General features: G+C 35.6%; 1 protein-coding gene across 1 annotated transcript in view; it reads left to right on the forward strand.

Annotated features, from left to right (window-relative positions):
- Positions 1 to 20,730, forward strand: part of THSD7B (thrombospondin type 1 domain containing 7B) — an 808,101-nt gene that overhangs the window by 585,634 nt on the left and 201,737 nt on the right. The window contains exon 14 of the mRNA XM_058548890.1: positions 2,439 to 2,702. Coding sequence (XP_058404873.1) covers positions 2,439 to 2,702 — 264 coding nt within the window. The remainder of the gene's footprint in view (positions 1 to 2,438; positions 2,703 to 20,730) is intronic.

The raw sequence follows: 20,730 nt of genomic DNA on the forward strand, positions 1-20,730 counted from the left end.
GTAGTGATGTAAGCTGGAGATTTAGAGGTGGGCTAAGTATGGATGATATCAGTCAGGATAGAAACAATGGGCTGATTAAGAGATATTTAGACCTTTGAAATGATAAATCTTTGTCACTAAACAGATATAGGTAGTGCAACATAATGATTAAAATGTGAGTTCCAGTTTTTGTTTTGGTCATGTTGGTAGAATTGGGAAATGCAGAAGGAGAAAGAAAGGCTGTGATGTGAAGAGGATGAGTATGGGTTTTGCCAGGTTGAGTTCGATTGCTCCTTTAGGTGTAGATTTCCAGTCTGTGGCTCAAAAGCTTGAGCAAGAAATCTGGGCTGAAGACAATAACTAGGGATTTAAGAGGTCTAGATGATTATTTAAACTCTTTGTGTGGGTAAAGATGTAGGATCAGAAAAGAAGAGAACCAAAGACAGTACCCTGAGGAAGCCCATCAGTTAAGAGAGGTACAGAGGGAGAAGATCTCAACAAACAAACAAATAAGATGTGACCAGAAGGATGATGAAAGTGTGGAGTGGAGGAGCTGAGGGACAAAAAGGTAAGGTATGATGGAACTTGGAAAGGATATTTCAAGAATGATGGTGTAGTCAACACTCTGAACTATCACTGAAAGGTCAAGTCTGAAAGATAAGGGATAAAAGATATTCCAGGTCTTTGTTTTATTACTTTGGTGAGAGTAAGTAGTTTCAAGGAATAGATAGACTCGGAATCCAGGGTTAAGTGTGTTGAGAAAAGAGGGGAAATGGAAGAGATGGAAGCAACAGTACTTTATGGAAGTTTGGGAAGCACCAGAGTCTTGGGCATGTTAAATGCTGATAGGAAGGTGCCAATCACTACCCATTGATATATCTCTCAACCAGTAAATTCTCACAGCCTCTATCACGGCTGTGCCTCTCAAACTTTTTCTCAGTAAGTGGCCCTGATGGTAGAGGTAAGTGAATACATCCACCCAGAGAGACAGTGGTGTGGCTGAAGCTCCTGCAAGGTCATTTCAGATCCTGTAGGAATTCTTCTTTATTGTGGCCATAAGCACTATGGAAGACCATAGAGCCAATTATCTAGGCAACAACTGAAAAACTGTTGTATGCAATGTTAACTGTCTGACAATAAGAAAGTAACCCATGCATCAGCTTATATCAAGTATTTCTAAAACAGCCATAAATACTGGAAACAGACCCAAAAAACTGCTTGCTTTTTTTTTTTTAATAAACAGCCAAAACTAGCTAACGACTTGCTAATGAGGAAACAGAAAGTGGAATTATTAGATCTAGGAAAATTTTTAGGAATCTAGAGGAAGTGTGTTGGCAGCAAAGTTGAATCAAGTTACAGGCTGACTTGGAATCCATTAAACATAATTATCAAATACTCAAAGCTGTGAAAAATATGCGTTCTCATTCCTCAAAGATGGGATCACAGCTAAAAGGTCCATCAGAATCAACTGGTAAGGTAAAGTCGTATTCTAGAGTACTTAAGTTGAAAAGGTCTCTCAAAGTCGAAGCCATAGCTTTTTCCCAGATTAAATTATCCAGTCCCCAGTAGCTGAGGGGCCAGCCCGGTGGCGAAGTGGTTGAGTTCACGTCTTCCGCTTCGGCAGCCCAGGGTTCGCAGGTTCAGATCCTGGGTGCAGATGTACACACCACTCATTAAGCTATGCTGTAGCGGCATCCCACATACCACCCACATCCCACATAGAGGAAGATTGTCACAGATGTTAGCTCTGGGACAGTCTTCCTCAAGCAAAAAAATAAAAGAGGAAGGTTGATTGGCAATAGATGTTAGCTCAGAGCCTATCTTCCTAACAAAAAAAAAAGAAAAAATTATCCAATATGATTTGACCATTTATTTCAATTTGTTGTTTGTGTCAGCATTTGTGAGCTGCCTGATGGCAAGGATTAAAGTAAGTTCTTTGTCTACCACACCCCAAATGACACCCAGCCTCACTCCAGGGTCATTGTATGAGAGGATATCACTTTGTTCTTTGAATAAACTGTTTTTTAAAATATACTTTAAAAAAGGGAGAGCATTAATATTTACACCATTTTGTTGGTTTCTCTGGCAACCCTTAATTTGAAGGAAAATGGGGACAAGGTAATCAGTTTTTATCAACAAGTTATAAGGAAAGTAATATTAAATAAATTAATAAGAATTTTCTAGCTGTTGAGCCACTATAGCAAACATCTTTTAAGTATTTTGTGCCACTCTCCAACATGAAAACATTTTTTTTTTTTAATTAATTGGAATTTCACAGTTGCTTTGGGAGTTGCTTCTGTTGTCCTAGGATTTACTTTTATAGCAAAAAAGAGTGAAAAAAAAGGATTTATTTCATTTAAGATTTAATATTCTAGGAGCTTATAAATGCAATAATGTGAGTGACTTTTAACAAAACAACAGACATGAAATTAATATAGCAATGTTTCTTGTTGGCACAGGGAAAAGCAGGAAAAAGGAGAAATGCCAGGATGCTGACCTGTACCCTCTAGTGGAAACGGAGCTATGTCCTTGTAATGTGTTTATATCTCAACCTTATGGAAACTGGTCAGATTGCATTCTTCCAGAAGGCAGAAGAGAGTCTCAGCGAGGATTGCGAGTACAAGGAGATAGCAAAGAATGTGGAGAAGGCACGCGCTTTCGAGCAATAGCCTGCTTTGATAAAAATGGAAGACCTGTTGACCCCTCCTACTGCAGCAGCTCTGGTAAGGAGATGGATGAGGAGTAACAGATGAGAACACTGACATACAGTCCAGGAGGTTTGTCCAAGGTCTAGAATTAGTAGCTTTGTTCTTTAATAATTGTTTTAGTTCTTTGTCAGTAACACACTGGCTTTCATAAAATATGGGCATATGAAATGCACGTATTCATATCTCACTGATTACCAGGAATGTGATGTTTTGGATCCTTGACTCACCTCACTCTCTACTTTACCTGTGACCACTTGTTTATTGTGGGTGAGTGCAGTTACTCTACTTCACTGAAAAAGCCAAAGCCTAATACAAATGAGTACATTTTGTGGTGTTTTTGGTGCTCTGATCATATATATAGAAGGCATCAGGCCTTGAATTTCTTCTAAGGTAGTTGACAAAATACCAATGAAAAAGTTGATTTCATGATTACAATGGAGCTTATGAATTTCCTACTCTATTTTGTCGTTGTTTGCTACCTTTTTTTTTTTTTTAAAGAAAAAACAAGTTAGGAATTTTACAGGTGTCATATCCAAAAAATAATTGCCAAGACCAGTGTTGAGGAGCTTCTTTTCTACATTTTTTTTCTAGGAGTTTTATGGTATTAGGTCATATGTTTAAGTCCTTGATCCATTTTGAGTTAAATTTTGTGAGCGGTGTAAGATAGGGGTCTAATTGCATTATTCTGCATGAGTTTATCCAGTTTTCCCAACACCATTTGTTGAAGAGACTCTTTCTCCATTGAGTGTTCTTGCCTCCCTTTTTGAATATTTGTTGACTGAATATGCAGGAGTTTAGCTCTGGGCTCTCTATTCTGTTCCATTGGTCTATGTGTCTATTTTTATGCCAGTGCCATACTGTTTTAATTATTCTAGCTTTTTAGTATAGTTTGAAATTAGGAAGTGTGATACTTCCAGGTTGTTGTTCTTTCTCAGGATTGCTTTGGCTATTCAGGGTCCTTTGTGGTTCCATACAAGTTTTAGGATTGCTTTTCCTATTTCTATGAAGAATGCCATTGGAATTTGATATGGATTGCATTGACTCTATTGATGGTTTTGGGTAGTATAGGCATTTTAACAATATTAATTCTTCCAAACCATGAACATGGGATGTCTTTGCATTTCTTTGTTGAAAGAAATTGAAGAAGACACAAAGTCTTGTAGTTTTCATTGTACAGAGCTTTGATTTCCTTGGTTAAATTTATTCAGAGGTATTTTACTGCTTTTGATGGTATCGTGAATGAAATAGTTTTATTTCTTTTCCAGCTATTTCATTATTAGTGTATGGTAATACAATTGATTTCTGTATGTTGATTTTTATATCCTGTAACTTTACTGAAATTACTGATTAGTTCCAACAGTTTTTGGTTGAATCTTTGGGATTTTCTATATACAAAATCATATCATCTGCAAATAGTGACAGTCTTACTTTTTCCTTTCCAATTTGGATGGCTTTCATTTCTTTATCTTGTCTAATTGCTGCAGCTAGAACTTGCAGTACTATATTGAATAAGAGTGGTGAGAATGGGCAACCTTGTCTTATTCCTGATCTTAGAGGAAAAGCTTTCAATTTTTCAGCATTAAGTATAATGTCATAGATGGCCTTTATTATGTTGAAGTGTGTTCCTTCTATACCCAATCTGTTGAGGGTTTTTATCATGAAAAGATGTTGTATCTTGTCAAATGCTTTTTCTACATCTATTGCAATGATCATTTGATTTTTATCTTTCATTCTATTAATGTGATGTATTACATTTATTGATTTGCATATATTGAGCCATCCTTGCATCCCAGGGATAAATCCCACTTGGTCATGGTGTATAATCCTCTGAATGTGTTCTTCAATTCGGTTTGCCAATATTATGTTGAGAATATTTTCATCTCTATTCATAAGTCATATTGGTCTATAGTTTTGTTTTCTTGTAGTGTCCATATCTGGCTTTGGTATCAGGGTAATGTTGGCCCTGTAGAAGGAGTTTGGAAGTGTTCCCTCCTCTTCTGTTTTTTGGAAGAGTTTGAGAAGGTTTGGCATCAATTCTTCTCTAAGTGTTTGGTAGAATTCACCAGTGAAGCCATCTGGTCCTAGGATATCCTGTGTGGGGAGGTTTTTGATTACTGATTGCATCTTTTTACTTATTGGTCTGTTCAGGTTTCCTATTTTTTTCCCTGATTCAGTCTTGGTAGGTTGAGTGTTTCTAGAAATTTATCCATTTCTTCTTGGCTATCTAACTTGTTGGCATATAATTGTTCACAGTAGTCTCTTATGATCCAATGTATTTCTTTAGTAGCAGTTGTAATGTCTCTTCTTTCAGTTACAATTTTGAATTATCTCTCTTTTTTCTTAGTTTAGCAAAAGGTTTGTCAATTTTATTTATCTTCTCAAAAACTGAGCCTTTAATTTTATTGATCCTTTCTATTTTTTTTTTTTTTTTTTTTTTTTTTGGTCTCTATGTCATTTATTTCCACTCTAGTCTTTATTTTCCTCCTTCTGCTCACTTTGGGCTTAATTTGTTCTTCTTTTTCTAATTGCTTGAGGTGTTAAGTTAGATTGTTTATTTGAGATCTTTCTAATTAATATATCCTTTTATTGCTACAAACTTTCCTTTCAGAACTGCTTTTGCAGCATTCCATGGGTTTTGATATATTGTTTTTCCATTTTCATTTGTTTTGAGGTAATTTTTTTAAATTTCCCTCTTGATTTCTTCTTTGACCCATTGGTTGTTTTTAGTTTCCACATATTTGTAGATTTTCTGGCCTTTTCTTATTGTCGATTTCTAGTTTCATACGATTATGTCAGAAAAGATAAGTGGTATGATTTCACTCTTCTTAAATCTTCTAAGACTTGTTTTGTGTCCTATCATATGATCTATCCTGGAGAATGTTCCATGTGCACTTGATAAGAATGTATATTCTGCTGCTATTGGATGGTATGTTCTATATATGTCTGTTAAGTCCATTTAGGATAAAATATGGTTCAATTCCAACTTTTCCTTGTTAATTTTCTGTCTGGATGATGTATCTATTGCTGACAGTGGGGTATCAAAGTCCCCTACATAATTGTATTCTTGTCTATTTCTGCCTTCAGATCTGTTAGTATTAATATATTTAGGTACTTCGATGTTTTGTATGTACATATTTATGATTGTTATATCTTGATGTATTGATTCCTTTATCATTACATAATGACCTTGTTTGTCTCTTCTTACCATTTTTGGCTTGAAGTCTATTTTGTCTGATATAAGTATGCCTATCCCCACTTTCTTTTGATTTCCGTTTGATGAAATATCTTCTTCCATCCCTTCGCTTTGAAGCCTGTGTGTGTCTTTAAAGCTGAAATGAGTCTTCTGTAAGCAGCATATAGTTTGGTGTTGTTTTTTAATCCATCCAGCCACTCTGTGCCTTTTGATTGGTGAATTCAATCCATTTACATTTAGAGTGAATATTGATATGTAAAGACTTACTACTGCCATCTTATTGTTTGCCTTCTGGTTGTTTCTATCTCCTTTGTTTCTTTTTCCCTCTGTTTCTGCCTACCTTTGTAAATTGGTGATTTTCCATGGTGGTGTGCTCTGTCTTCCCCATTTTTATGTTTTGTGAATCCACTCTAGATTTTTGCTTTGTGAGGCTTACATAAAACATCTCATAGATAAAACCGTTCATTTTATGCTGATAGCAGCTAATCTCCATTCACCTATAAAGGGTCTACCCTTTTACTCCATTTTGTATTTTTCATTTCACAATTTACCTCTTTCATACTGTGTATTTGTTAACAAATTTTATAGCTATGGCTATTGTTAATACTCTTTTCCTTTAATCTTTATACCATAGTTAAGTTGTTAACACACCATTCTAATAGAGTTACATTTTTAAAATTCCATTTTTCACCTCTACCAGAGTGTTGTGTACTTTCCTGTGTTTTCATGTCTCTCATGAGCATCTTTTTGTTTCAGCTTGAAGAGCTTCTTTCAGCATTTCTTGCAAGGCAGGTCTAGTAATGAACTCCCTCAGCTTTTGTTTGTCTGGGAAAACCTTTATTTCTTCTTCATATCTGAAGGATAACTTTGGTGGATAAAGTATTCTTGGCTGGCAATTTTTATCTTTCAACACTCTAAATATGTCATTCTATTCTTTCCTGGCCTTTAGAGTTTCTGCTGAGAAATCTGCAGTGGACTAATAGAGGTTCCTTCATAGGTTACCTTCTTTTTTTCCCTGGCTACCTTTAAGATTCTTTTTTTATCATTGATTTTTGACAGTTTCATTATAATGTGCTTGGAGAAGGTCTTTTTGCATTGAGATGATAGGATGTTCCATCAGCTTTGTGGACATGTATATTCAAGTCCTTCCCCAGGTCTGGGAAGTACTTTGCTATTGTTTCTTTAAATGAACTCTCTGCTTCCCTTTCCCTCTCTTCTCCTTCTAGTACACCAATTATTCTTATATTTGACTTTTTCATCAAATCTGATAGCTCTCATGGCGTTTCTTCACTTTTTTAAAATCTTCGTTCTCTCCTCTTCTGAGTTATTTCTATATTCCAATCCTGCCAGTCTTTTATTCTTTCATCTGGCCTGCCTTGTTACCAGTACTTTCCATTGCATTCTTTATCTCATTCACAGAATTCTTCAGCTCCAGAATTTGTTTGGTTCTTTTTTTAAATTTCAATCTCTTTGTTAAAGAACTCCTTTTTCATTAATTTTATTCCTGAGTTTATTTAACTGTCTTTCTGAGTTTTCTTATAGCTCATTGAATTTCTTCATAACGGATATTTTGAATTCTTTTTCCGTGCCTTTGAGTTCCGTTGCTGGAGAATTATCATTTTCTTTCTGTGATACCACATTTCCATGTTTTTTTTCATATTTGTTGGTTTGCTCTTCTGCTTTTGCATTTGGAGTAGCCGATTCTTCCTTAATTAAGGCTTTATGTCTTTGGTCTTACAATTCAACAGGCCTGGCTGCTAGAAACCTTTCTTTTGTGTTCCAGAAGGTGGTGCTATATCTAAAGTTTGTGGTTTCTCTCTTGCCCACGGACCACGGCCTGTTAGCTGTGCATCTTCTGTGTCTATGGGAGCTTGTTCTCCTAGATGCACTCAGAAGCATGCACAAGGATGCATTCAGGAGCATGCACAAGAAATTCACAGTGGAGTGGTGGAGGCTCAGGCTCAGCACTTGGGGCTTTGGAGGTGTCCACGGGCCTGGTGGTGGGATACATGAGTAGGGTACTCCCAGACGTTTGCGAGGGGACTTCTTGCTTCTGTCCTGAAGCAAATAGCAGGAAATTTGTTATTTTAATACCTTTGATATTCTTATTTATCTCCTTCCCTTTCTCTTCCTCCCCGCAGTCGTGGAGGCCCATTCTCAGAAATCTGGGTGCTGCTGGAAAGAAAAGGGTTTCTCCAGGTGCTACCTGCACAACTGGAATAGCTGGGCAGTAACTCACCACTTTAAGTTTCTACGTCCTCTGTGAGAGAGGTTGCTGCTTTCCACTTCCTCTGTAGCAGAGGTAGCCACTTCTGCCAGCAAAATTCTAGCCCCTTGCAGTATTCCCCTGGGGAGGGAGACCACCTTGGCAAATTCCTCCCTCTCCTCTACATCCAAAATCCTCTCTATCCTGCTCCAGTGGCCTGCTGGAATCTCCCCTTAGGCAAGCTGGACTTCCACAAATATTCTCTCACGCATGTGTATCTGCCCAGTTTTGTCCTCTCCGGATTATTTCTGTCCCAAGTGTGGGGAGTGGGGGTGAGGCAGGTTCACTAACCCCGTTGGATCCACAGGCCCCATAGAGGTCCCATTTATTTTCAAATGCACAGGTTGACTAGAAATCTCCTGGGTCTCGTGGCATAATGAGCAAAAGGACTTTTGTTTGGTTATGGATGTCTAATTAGTTGTTATAAAAGGAGAGAGAAGAGAGGAATGATTTATACTGCCATGATACTGATATCACCTACATATTGGTTATTCACTTGTTTGATCAAAACCTATATATTGAACACTTGCAGTGTACCTGGTCCTCTTCTATGATTTGAGTGTACAGTTATGGGGAAATCAGAGACTCAGGCAGTTTATTGTCTAGTGGGGAACAGAAATAAAACAAATAAAAGGAATTTCAAGTCTCGATTAGCTCTTAGAATGCTGAATAGAAAATCTTTAGCTAGACTTTAGGGAAGTTCTCACTAAAGTGACATAAATTTGAGATGTGAAGGGTAAGAAGACAGCAACTGTGTAAAAAGTACATACAAGGCCATTTTGGTTAGTAGGACAAGCATGTCCTGCAATGCTATGGGAGGAAAGAAGTTGCTACAAAACACAAAGGAAGCCCTGTGGACTGAACGTGGGAGTGAGAAGAAGGTTCTGTTAAGTGAGATTGATGAAATAGGCAGAATCTTGTGGGACGAGGCAAGGAGTATTGATCTAATTTAAGCGAAATCATCACATGGGAAGAAGAGGAGGTGATGTAATCCAATTTAGGTTTTTAAAAAAATCACTTTTTTTATTGAGATATAATTGACTTGACATATAACATTATATTGGCTTCAGGTATACAACATAATGATTTGATATTTGTATATATTGTGAAATCATCACCACAATAAGTCTAGTTAACATTCATTACCACACATTAGTTACAAACTCTTCTTTCTTGTGATGAGAACTTTCAAGAGTTACTCTCTCAGCAGCTTTCATATGTATAGTACAGTATTAATTACAGTCGCCACGCTATACGTCACATCCCCTGGATTTATTTTATAAATCCCCCTTATTTATTTTATACCTGGAAGTTTGTACATTTCAACCCCCTTCACCCACCTGGCCACTCCTCACCCCTGCCTCTGGCAACCACCAATCTTTTCTCTGATTATATGAGTTTGTGTTTGTTTTTTTTTTTTTTTTTTGGTTCCACATATAAGTGAGATCAAATAGTATTTGTCTTTCTCTTTCTAATTTACTTCACTTACTGTAATGCCCTCAAGATTCATCCACTTTATTGCAAATGGCAAAATTTCCTTCTCCTTTATTGCTGAATAAAATTTCCATTGTATATATCTGCCACATTTTTTAAATCCATTTATCCATTGTTGGACACTGAGATTGTTTCCATGTCTTGGCAATTGTAAATAATGCTGCAATGGAAATGGGGTGCAGATATCTTTCCAAGTTAGTGTTTTTGTTTTTTTGGATAAATACCCAAAAGTGGAATTGCTAGATCATATGGTAGATCCATTTTTAAGTTTTTTCAGGAACCTCCATACTGTTTTCCATAGTAGTTGCACCAATTTACATTCCCACCAATAGTACCCAAGGGTTCCCTTTTCTCCACATCCTCACCACACTTATTAATTCTTATCTTTTTGATAATAGCCATTCTTTTTTTTTGAAGCTGCAGGAATTTTTTCATTGAACTATACTTGAAATACAGTATTATATTAGTTTCAGGGGCACAACATAGTGATTTGATTTTTGTATACGTTACGAAATGATCACCACGATAGCTCTAGCAACCATATGTTATCATACAAAGTTATTACAATATTATTAACTATATTCTCTATGCTGTGCATTATATCATCATGACATTTATTTTATAATTAGAAGTTTATACCTCTTAATCCTCTTCACCTATTTTGCCCATCCCCCCCCCACCCCCTCTCCTCTGGTGACCACCAGTTTGTTCTTTGTATCTATGAGTTTGTTTCTGTGTTGTTTTATTTCTTTGTTTTGTTTTTTTGGATTCCACATATACGTGAAATCATACAATATTTGTCTTTGTCTGTCTGATTTATTTCACTTAGCACAGTACCCTCTAGGTCCATCCATGTTGTTGCAAATGGCAAGATTTTATTCTTTGTTATGGCTCAGTAATATTCCATTATGTATATATACCACATCTTCTTTATCCATTCATATATCTAGGGACACTTAGGTTGCTTCCATATCTTGGTTATTGTAAATAATGCTGCAGTGAAAATAGGGGTGAATATATCTTTTTGAATTATTATTGTCATTTTCTTCAGACAAATACCCAGAAGTGGAATTGCTGGATGGTATGGTAGTTCCACTTTTAGTTTTCTGAGAAACTTTCATACTGTTTTCCACAGTGATTGCACCAATTTACATTCCCCCCAACAGTGTATGAGGGTTCTCTTTTTTCCACATCCTTAACAACACTTGTTATTTGTTGTCGTCTTGATATTAGCCATTCTGACAGTTGTGAGGTGATATCTCTTTGTGGTTTTGATTTGCATTTCCCTAATGATTAGTGATGTTGAACAACTTTTCACATACCTATTGTCCATCTGTGAGTCTTCTTTGGACAAATGTCTATCAGGTCCTCTGCCCAATTTTTAATTGGATTGTTTGTTTTTGGATATTGAGTTGTATGAGTTCTTTATATATTTTGGATATTAACCCCTTATCAGATATATTGTTTGCAAATATCTCCTCGCCTTCAGTAGATTGTCTTTTTATTTTGTTGATGGTTTTCTTTGCTGTCCAGAAGCTTTTTAGTTTGATGTAATCTCACTTATTTATTTTTTCTTCTGTTGCCTTTGCTTTTGGTGTCAAATCAAAAAAATCATTGCCAAAACTGATGTCAAAGTGTTTGCTGCCTATGTTTTCCTCTAGGAGTTTTATAGTTTCAGGTCTTAGATTTAAGTCTTTAATCCATTTTGAGTTTATTTTTGTATATGGTGGATGATAGTGGTCTAGTTTCATTCTTTTGCATGTGGTTGTCCAATTTACCCAACACCCAATTGAAGAGGCTATCTTTTATATATTCTTGGCTCTTTTGTTGTAAATTAACTGACCATATATGCATGGGTTTATTTCTGGGCTCTCTGTTCTATCCAGTTGATCTAAGTGTCTGTTTTTATGCCAATACCATAATTTTTTGATTACTGTAGCTTTGTAATATAGTTTCAAATCAGGAAATGTGATGCCTTCAGCTTTGTTCTCCTTTCTTAAGATTGCTGTGGTTATTAGGGTCTTCTGTGGTTCCATACAAATTTTAGGATTGTTTGTCCTATTTCTTTGAAAAATGCCATTGATATTTTGATAGGGATTACAATGAATCTATAGATTGCTTTGGGTAGTATGGACATCTTAACAATATTAATTCTTCTAATCCACCAGAACAAAATATCTTTCCATTTATTTGTGTCTTCTTTACTCTCTTTTATCAATGACTTATAGTTTTCAGTGTATAGATTTTTCACCTCTGTGGTTAAATTTATTCCTAGATATTTTATTCTTTTTGATGCAATTATAAATGAGATTATGGTCTTAATTTCTCTGATAGACTGTTATTATTGTATAGAAATAAAACTGACTTTTGTGTATTCATTTTCGTATCCTGCAAACTTACCTAATTTGTTTATTAGTTATAACAGTTTTTTGGTGTAGTCTTTAGGGTTTTCTATATATAATATCATGCCATCCACAAGTAGTGACAGTTTCACTTCTTCCTTTCCAATTTGAATGCCTTTTATTTCTTTTTCCTCCTTAATTGCTCTGGCTAGGACTTCCAATACAATGTTAAATAAAAGTAGTGAGAGAGGGCATTCTTGTCTTGCTCCTGATCTTAGAGGAAACTTTTTTTTACCTTTGAGTATGATGTTAGCAGTTGGCTCACCACATATCGCCTGTATTATGTTGAGGTACACTCCCTCTATACCCGCTTTGTTGAGTTTTTATCGTAAATGAATGTTGAATTTTGTCAAATGCTTTTTCTGCATCTGTTGAGGTGATCATATGATTTTTATCCTTCATTTTGTTAATGTGATGTATCACATTCATTTGTGGATGTTGAGCCATCTTGGCATCTCTGGAATAAATCCTTCTTAATCATGGTGTATGATTCTTTTAATGTATTGTTGAATTTGGTTTGCTAATATTTTTTTGAGCAGTTTTACTTTGATAATCATCAAAGATATTGGCCTGTCGTTTTTTTTTTTTTCTTGTCCCATCTTTGTTTAGTTTTGATATCAAAACGAGTTTGGAAGTGTTTCCTCCTCTTCTATTTTTTGGAAGAGTTTGAGAAGGATTGGTATCAATTCTTCTTTGAATGTTTGGAGGAATTCATCAGTGAAGCCATGTGATCCTGTACTTTTGTTTGTTGGGAGATTTTTTGATTACTGATTCCATCTCCTTACTAGTAATTGATCTGTTCAGGTTTTCTATTTTCTTATAATTCAGTCTTGGTAGGTCGTGTGTCTGTAGGAATTTATCTGCTTCTTCTAGGTTGCCCAATTTGTTGGCATATAAATATTTATAGTAGTTTCTTATAATCCTTTGTATTTCTGAGGTATCAGCTATAACATTTCCCCTTTCATTTCTGATTTTATTTGAGTCCTCTCTCTTTTTTTCTTGGTGAATCTAGCTAAAGATTTGTCAATTTTGTTTAGCTTTTCAAATAACTAGCTCCTGGTTTCATCTCTTTTTAGTGTCTATTTCATTTATTTCTGCTCTAATCTTTGTTATTCCCTTCCTTCTACTACCTTTGGGCTTCATTTGTTCTTCTTTTTCTAATTCCTTAAGGTGTAAAGTTAGGTTGTTCATTTGAGATTTTTCTTGTTTTTTGAAGTAGACATTTATCACTATGAATGTTTCTCTTAGAATTGCTTTTGCTGCATCCCATAAGTTTTGATGTGTTGTATTTCTATTTTTATCTGACTCAAAGCATTTTTAGATTTCTTTTTGATTTCTTCTTTGACTCATTTATTGTTCAGTAGCATGTTGTTTAATCTCCACATACTTGTTAATTTTCCAGTTTTATTCTTCTGATTGATTTCTAGTTTCATACCATTGTGGTCAGAAAAGATGCTTGATGTGATTTCCATCTTCTTAAGTTTATTGACTTGTTTTGTGGCCTACCAAAAGGATGGATATAATCTATCCTGGAGAATATTCCATGTGCATTGAGAAGAATGTATATTGTGCTGCCTTTGGATGGAATGTTCTGTATGTCTGTTAAGTCCATCTGGTCTAATGTGTCTAAGGCCAATGTTTCCTTATTGATTTTCTGTCTGGATGACCTATCCATTGATGTAAGTGGGATATTAAAGTTCCCTACTATTATTGTATTGCTGTGTATTTCTCCCTTTAGATCTGTTAATATTTGCTTTATATATTTAGGTGCTCCTATGTTGGGTACATAAATGTTTACTGATGTTATAATCTCTTATTGGATTGACCCTTTTATTATATAATGACCTTCTTTGTCTCTTAAAAAAATCACCTTTTACTACTGTATATAGATTGACTTGAAAGGGGCAAGGATGCCATTGAGAGTCTATTGCAGTAGTTAAGGAAACACATGACTTTAGGTTAGACTAGGATGGTAGCAATAAAGAAATAGAGGAAAAGTAGTTTTAAGATAAAATTTGGAGATAGAATTGACAAAATTATTCCAAATTCCAGTCATCTTTTTTTATATATTATCTATCATTCACCTCTAATTTTTCATGGGTTTGTATTTTTTTATTTAGGAATAATCATTTCAGATTAGAAAAGAAATTATTTTCAAGGAATAGGAGACATTAATAACTGAACCAATTTGCAGAGCAATAGCAAAAGCTATTAGAGAATCTAAAAGATTTCCACCTAATGAAAACAGTGCCTTGATCAAGATTTACCATAGACTCATAACTTTTACAATATTTGTGTTGATACTCTTACAGTAAATCTTTCAAAAAAATTTTTGAAATAGTAAGTGAAAATACCCCATTGTGCTGCCTCTAGGGACACACACCCATATATCAAGGGGAAGAAACAAAAATAAAAACTTTTAACAGTCACTAATAAAGACATATTTTTTTATATCCATGAGTTAATTTACTGTGAAGAATTCTGTTTTCATCATGGACAAACAGGCACAGATCAGTGACCTCAATCTGGCTCTTCTAATAAGAACAGTGAATACTTTGCCCTTTTAAGCTCCTACTTGGGTTTTATTTTCCATGGGCATCTTTAAGACAAATGGGATTTCCTAGGATGGTATCAGAGAAATTTCCTCTTGAGGATAATTATTCCTCATGCTGAGGTGTCCTGTAGGGCCCCTTGTGGTACATATCGCTGTGGGCAACACAATCCAGTAAATTCTGAATTACTCATTCTAATGGATTCTGTGAATGATTCAAGCCACAGATAATCTCAGCCAAGTCTTTTGGCTTTGAGAACATCACTGTGGAAACTAATATGAAAATCGTACTTTGTTTAAAAAAAAATTTTTTTCTACAACCTGTCAGCAGTTGTTAGTTTCTGTTGAGACCCATCACTGCTTAATGCGAAAGTGCATAATGTATTTCCCAATTATGTGACAAAAGGCCAGAAGTTGACTGGGATTACCTAGTTTGCACAACAAAACAGCATGTGCCAAAATTAAGATGCTTAAAGTGAGTTACTTCCAACTATGTCTCTTATCCTAGTGTTGTTGTTTTTTGGCAAAGAACAGGACATAAAAGCAGAAGAACAGGACATAAAAGCACCCCCACTCCCTAACACACTGCATTGTCCTCTCTCCCTTGCCCTGTCTTCATCCTTCCCATCATTCAGGTCTCTGGTCATGTGAAGTGTTTCTCTAACTCCTCTAATAAATCAGTTCACTTCATCACTTTCTATTCCCCTTACCAGTCTTTATTTTTCTTCATAGAATTTAAGCACCAACTGAAATATTTTATATTTACTTTAAAAAATATATATATTGCTTATTGTCTCTCTCCCACCACTAGATGGTAAAGTTCCAAGAGAGAAGGAACTGCTTTGTTGTTCTTTTATTTTTTCAACTGTATCCACAGCACCTAGAAGAGTGCCTGAAAAGTGAGTAGGTATTCAAAACATATTTTTGAATACATGCTGAATCATCAAGTCTTAATAATTTTGTCTCCTAAGTATCTCTTAATCTTGGTACTAGATGTTAAAGCATTTTGCCTTGACTTATCCACCTGACATCCATCATGCCAAGAGCCATCGGCCATCACACTAAAAGGCAGATGTGGCCATGCCACTGCTCTGCTTGCAGTCTTTCCTGGCATCCTCTTCACGTACCAGCTCCTTATCAGGACATGGAGGAACATCCATGATCATGTGGTCTGCCTGGCTTGCTCTTTCTCCTCCTTTCTTTGTTCTTTGAGATAAGACCAGGTGCTCCCTGATCCAGGAAGCGTTTCCCCTACTTCCATCCCAGGACAGATGAGGGGATCATCCAGGGGATTCCCATGGTTTCTTGTGTTTCTCTTTATGACTATATTTAGCTTTATTTAAAAAAAGAATTCTCCATGTAGATTTCTCCGTGTAGAGTTCTATTTCTCTTACTAAACTGCTTGTTCATTGTACATGATTCATTCCTGAGTTTCATTTCTCCATCCCCAGTGCCTAACACAGGGTCTGGCCCATCACAGGCTCTCAGTATAGGTTGGCTGAATCAATGAAAATACTAGTTTAGACATGACAAGAGCCAACACACATATGCCTTTATAAAAGTTCTAAAGTGTGTGTGTGTTATAACAGCTCTTTGTGTAGAATAGCTGTGTATGATGAATAGATTCATAGAGAAGTCAGCAGTGCAGTAAATGCTCAGACAAACACTACAAAATACCTGGTTCTATTTTGCCTTTGATCTACAGTTTAGGATTAGAGGAAACAAAATTACATTGCTACAAGTAGACAATGTTTTTGAAAGAATGGAAAAATGCAGGAAAACAATTTTCCAAGTGATCCAGTGATAAACATGTGAATACATTTTAATTCATCAAACTATAAAGTGGAAATATAATCTGTGTTATAGCTGATTCCAGATAAATTATGATTGATTTTGAAAGGCAGTTAATTATCTTCATTAATATTTCATCCAGAAATAACTTTCTCATCTTAACCTTATTACAGCAATTTTATTAACTTGCTATCATATGTAAGGAGGTATGGATAGCAGACAAAGCAAAATAAACAAATAACCTAAAAAATCTTTTTGTGATTTAAAGACCACTATTTCACATATTTGCAGTTGCTGAAAAAAATGTGAATTTAATCTTAATACATTTATAAAGTTTATATTTTCTCTGTGTGTGTTGAATTTTAAATTACTGAAAGATTTCTGTTACAACTACATATGGGCAAGTTTATTTTGGCCGAGCTGGGAGAAGATGCTTGGGGACTGAGTGTTACATCTTTATTAACCAAAGTAGTTGAGAGCGTTTTATAAAGTGTCTTGGCAGAGATTTGTGTATATCAAATACGGGACAAACTTTTTAAACTCTTGTGAGCTGTCCTCCGAAGTCCACCACACAGAAGGAGTGGAACAATTATATCCCACCCCCTCTTGCAGAAAGAATTAGAAACATTTTAGTCACCTGCAATTTTGCCAAATAACCTGTTTCCTAAATCTTCTACACCTTGATGTTTCTGGAGACATTGAGAAGCTCTTCAAATCACCACTCACGAAGGAATTAATAGTGGGCAAGGAAACTTAAATTTGACATGATGAATATGATTCTATGTTTTTCATGTTGAAATTTTGCCCCTTTTGCTTTTTTGTTTGTTTTAATGTGTGTTGCTAAAAAAAAAAAAATTCATGTGATATTGCTGCTTTAGAGATGTTTCTCTCTTCTATCCACGTTTCTCCATCCCATTTGCTCCCCTTAGTTAGCTCAGACTTCTTCACCTTTCCCTTAGACTCACAGCAGTGGTTGTCCATCCACTGTCCTCACTCAGCCCTTCCTCCCATCACCCTCTTCTCCCACTTCAATGAGAGGAATCCTTCTGAAAGGCAAAATCTGATTATCACTCTCATAGGTTTTAAATTCTCAGTGTCAATCCATGGCCCAGATGCCTTAGCATGAGATAGACGGCTCTTCATGATTTTACACTTTTTTTAACTCCTGAAGCTTCATCCTCATCCTTCCTATGCTGAACCCCAGCCATCTCGGGTTCTTGCATATCTTAATACTTACATTCATTCTCACAGGGCCTTTGCTTTCTGTACCTGTACATTTCACTTCCACTATGACTTTAACTTTTCCCTCTTACAACCTAATTCTCTAGTTAACTCCTAATAACCTTCCCAGACACACGTTAGAAATGTTACCTCCTCTGGGAAACCACAGGCAGTCTTAGGAGCTGAGCAAATCTGCTTTGTTTTTTAGCAAGATGCTGATCTCCAACCCTAGTGCTTCTCCCATTTCACCTACTTGATTGCTAGTCCATTCTACCACAGAGGGGTGTGTGCTTTTTGAGGGAGGGACTGTGTCCACCTCATCACTCCATCATCACAAACATCTGGCAAAGAGTCAGCACATCATACGTATTCAATAATTGTTAACAAAACAGAATATAAATCCATACTTATGTTAAAGAATTTGAATGTACATATGTGTATTAGTTTCTTATGACTGCTATAACACAACCATGAAACTGGCAGCTTAAAATAACGCATGTTTATTTTCTCACAGTTCTAAAGGTCAGAAGTTCCAAAATCAGTTTCACTGGGTCAAAATCAAGGCATAGTCAGGGCCATGCTCCCCTCAAAGGCTTTAGGGGAGAATCTGTTTCCTGGCCTTTTCTAGTTTCTAGAGCTGCATTCCTTGGCTCATGGCCTCTTCTTGTGTCTTCAAAGCCAGTGGCATAGCATCTTCCTTCAGTGTCTTGTTGACTACTTCTTCTGTGTCGAATTTTCCTCTGATTCCCTCCTATAAGGACACTTGTGATTATCTAGCCTATGTTGATAATCCAGGATAATCCTACCGTCTCAATATCCTTAATTTAATCGCAACTGCAAAATCTCTTTTGACATATAAGGTAACATTCATAGGTTCCAGAAATTAGAACCTGTATGTCTTTGAGGGCTATTATTCAGCCTCCCACAACAGGTTAAGGCTGTTATATTTTTGAAGCTAAACTTTTTAAAGATGTGCAAATGAAAAACAATTGGAAACTTCTCTCAAGTGTTAGAAGTATTCGCATAGTGTTATTTCTTTGTTTCTTCTTATGTGTAGTGTCTACACAAGGGGATTTATATGAACAATTGATAACATAACCTAGAAAATTATTAGGCAAAATGTAATGGCTAAAATCTTGTAGTGAAGAAAGCAAATATGGCTTTCAGTTATGTCCTTGAACAACAATATATAGAATCAGTATTTGCTTTCACTTTTTTTTTCTCTTTGTGATTTGGGCAAGGCGAAGTCTTATTAGATACAACACTGAAAGCACTAGCAACAAAAGAAAATATAGGTAAATTGGACTTCATCAAAATTAAAAATTTACATTTTACGTTTACGTTTGCAAAGGATACTATCAAGAATATATAAAGACAACCCATAGAATGGGAGAAAATATTAGCAAATGATATATCTGATAATAGACTTGTTTCTAGAATATATAAAGAAGTCTTATAAATCCATAATAGAAAGACAAATAACCCAGTTGAAAAAATGATAGGATTCAAATAGACATTTCTCCAAAGAAGATATACAAAAGGCCAACAAGCACATGAAAGTATGCTCAATATCATTAGTCATTAGGGAAATACAAATCAAAACTACAATGAGCTGTTACTTCATACCCACTAGGATGACTGTAATCAAAAAGACAAAAAATTAGGGTTGGTGAGGATGTGAAGAAATTGGAACCTTCATACATTGTTGGTGGGGATATAAAATGATGCAGCTGTTTTGGAAAACTATAACGATTCCTTAAAAAAATAAATATAGAGTTATCATATGACTCAACAGAAATGAAATATATACCCAAAAGAAATGAAAACATATTTAACCTAAAACAGAAATATTTAGCAGCATTACCCATTATAGCCAAAAAAATGGAAACAACCAAAATTTATATCAACTGATAAATGGATAAATAAAATGTAGCCTAGCATATAATGCAATATTATTTGACAATTAAAAGAATGATGTGCTGATACCTGTTACAACATAGATGAATCTTAACATCATTATTCTAAGTGAAAGAAATCAGTCACAAAAGACCACATAATGTATGATTCCATTTACATGATGTCCAAAATAGTCAAATCTGTAGAAACAAAAAGTAGATTAGTGGTTGCCTCAGCCTGGAAGGAGGTGGGGGTGAGTGTGGGAAATGGGGAAAGACTAGGTATTTGTCTGCTCAGGCTGCTGTAACTGACTCATAGGCTACTTGTAGCCTTTAGTTTTGTGCTCATTTTTCCCCAGTATGTTTCCATTTGGCAATAAGCGCTTAACTGATGATAAAGGGAACATGATATCCCGATGTCATTTTCAACCACACATTTCATGTACCATATGCTGCAACTGTATTGGACTTCCTCCCACTGTTCGCCACGCACCTTCTGTCTTGCATGACTCCATTCCTTTGTCTATGTTCTTTCCTCAGTCTGGTGTCTTTTTCTTTTCAAGGTGAACTACTCATCTTTTGAGACCTAACACAAGTCAGTTTCTTCAAAGAGCCTTTACCTCAACTTTGCCACACTGGTTCTATATTCTCACAGAAATATAGCCATACTTTCATGTAGAACATGATTTATATTAGACTTTATCTCTTTACATGCCTTTCTCCCCTTCCACATTATTATCCCCAATCCTTAGCTCATTCATTCAATAATTCAGGACATATTGATTGAACACTTACCGTGTGCCAAGCACCGTCTACACCTTGGTTATACAATGTCAGACAAAACGTGTGTGGTCCTTGCCTTCATGGAGCCTGCAGTCTAGTAATTGAGAGATATAGTAGGAAAATATATACACAGAATATGTAATTTCAAATTGTCCTAAGTGTTTTGACAAAATTGATCATGGTACTATGAAAGAATGATAAGAGGCAACATCATTTAAACTGGGGAATCAGAGAAGGCCGCTTTAGGGAAGAAAATATGATCTAAAAAGTGAAGCATGAATAGGTGTATAATAAGCAAAGAACATTCTTTCAGCCAGAGTAGATACTCAAATAATGTCTTTTGAATAAATAAGAATACAATATTTTGAATATTGTATTGTATTTTCCCACTTTATTTGGGCCATTTTAATCACATTTTTGTGCATGTTTTGTTTTGTAAACCATCTC

The sequence above is a fragment of the Diceros bicornis genome, chromosome 10, assembly GCF_020826845.1.
Source record: "Diceros bicornis minor isolate mBicDic1 chromosome 10, mDicBic1.mat.cur, whole genome shotgun sequence".
NCBI classification, from domain to species: Eukaryota; Metazoa; Chordata; class Mammalia; order Perissodactyla; family Rhinocerotidae; genus Diceros; species Diceros bicornis.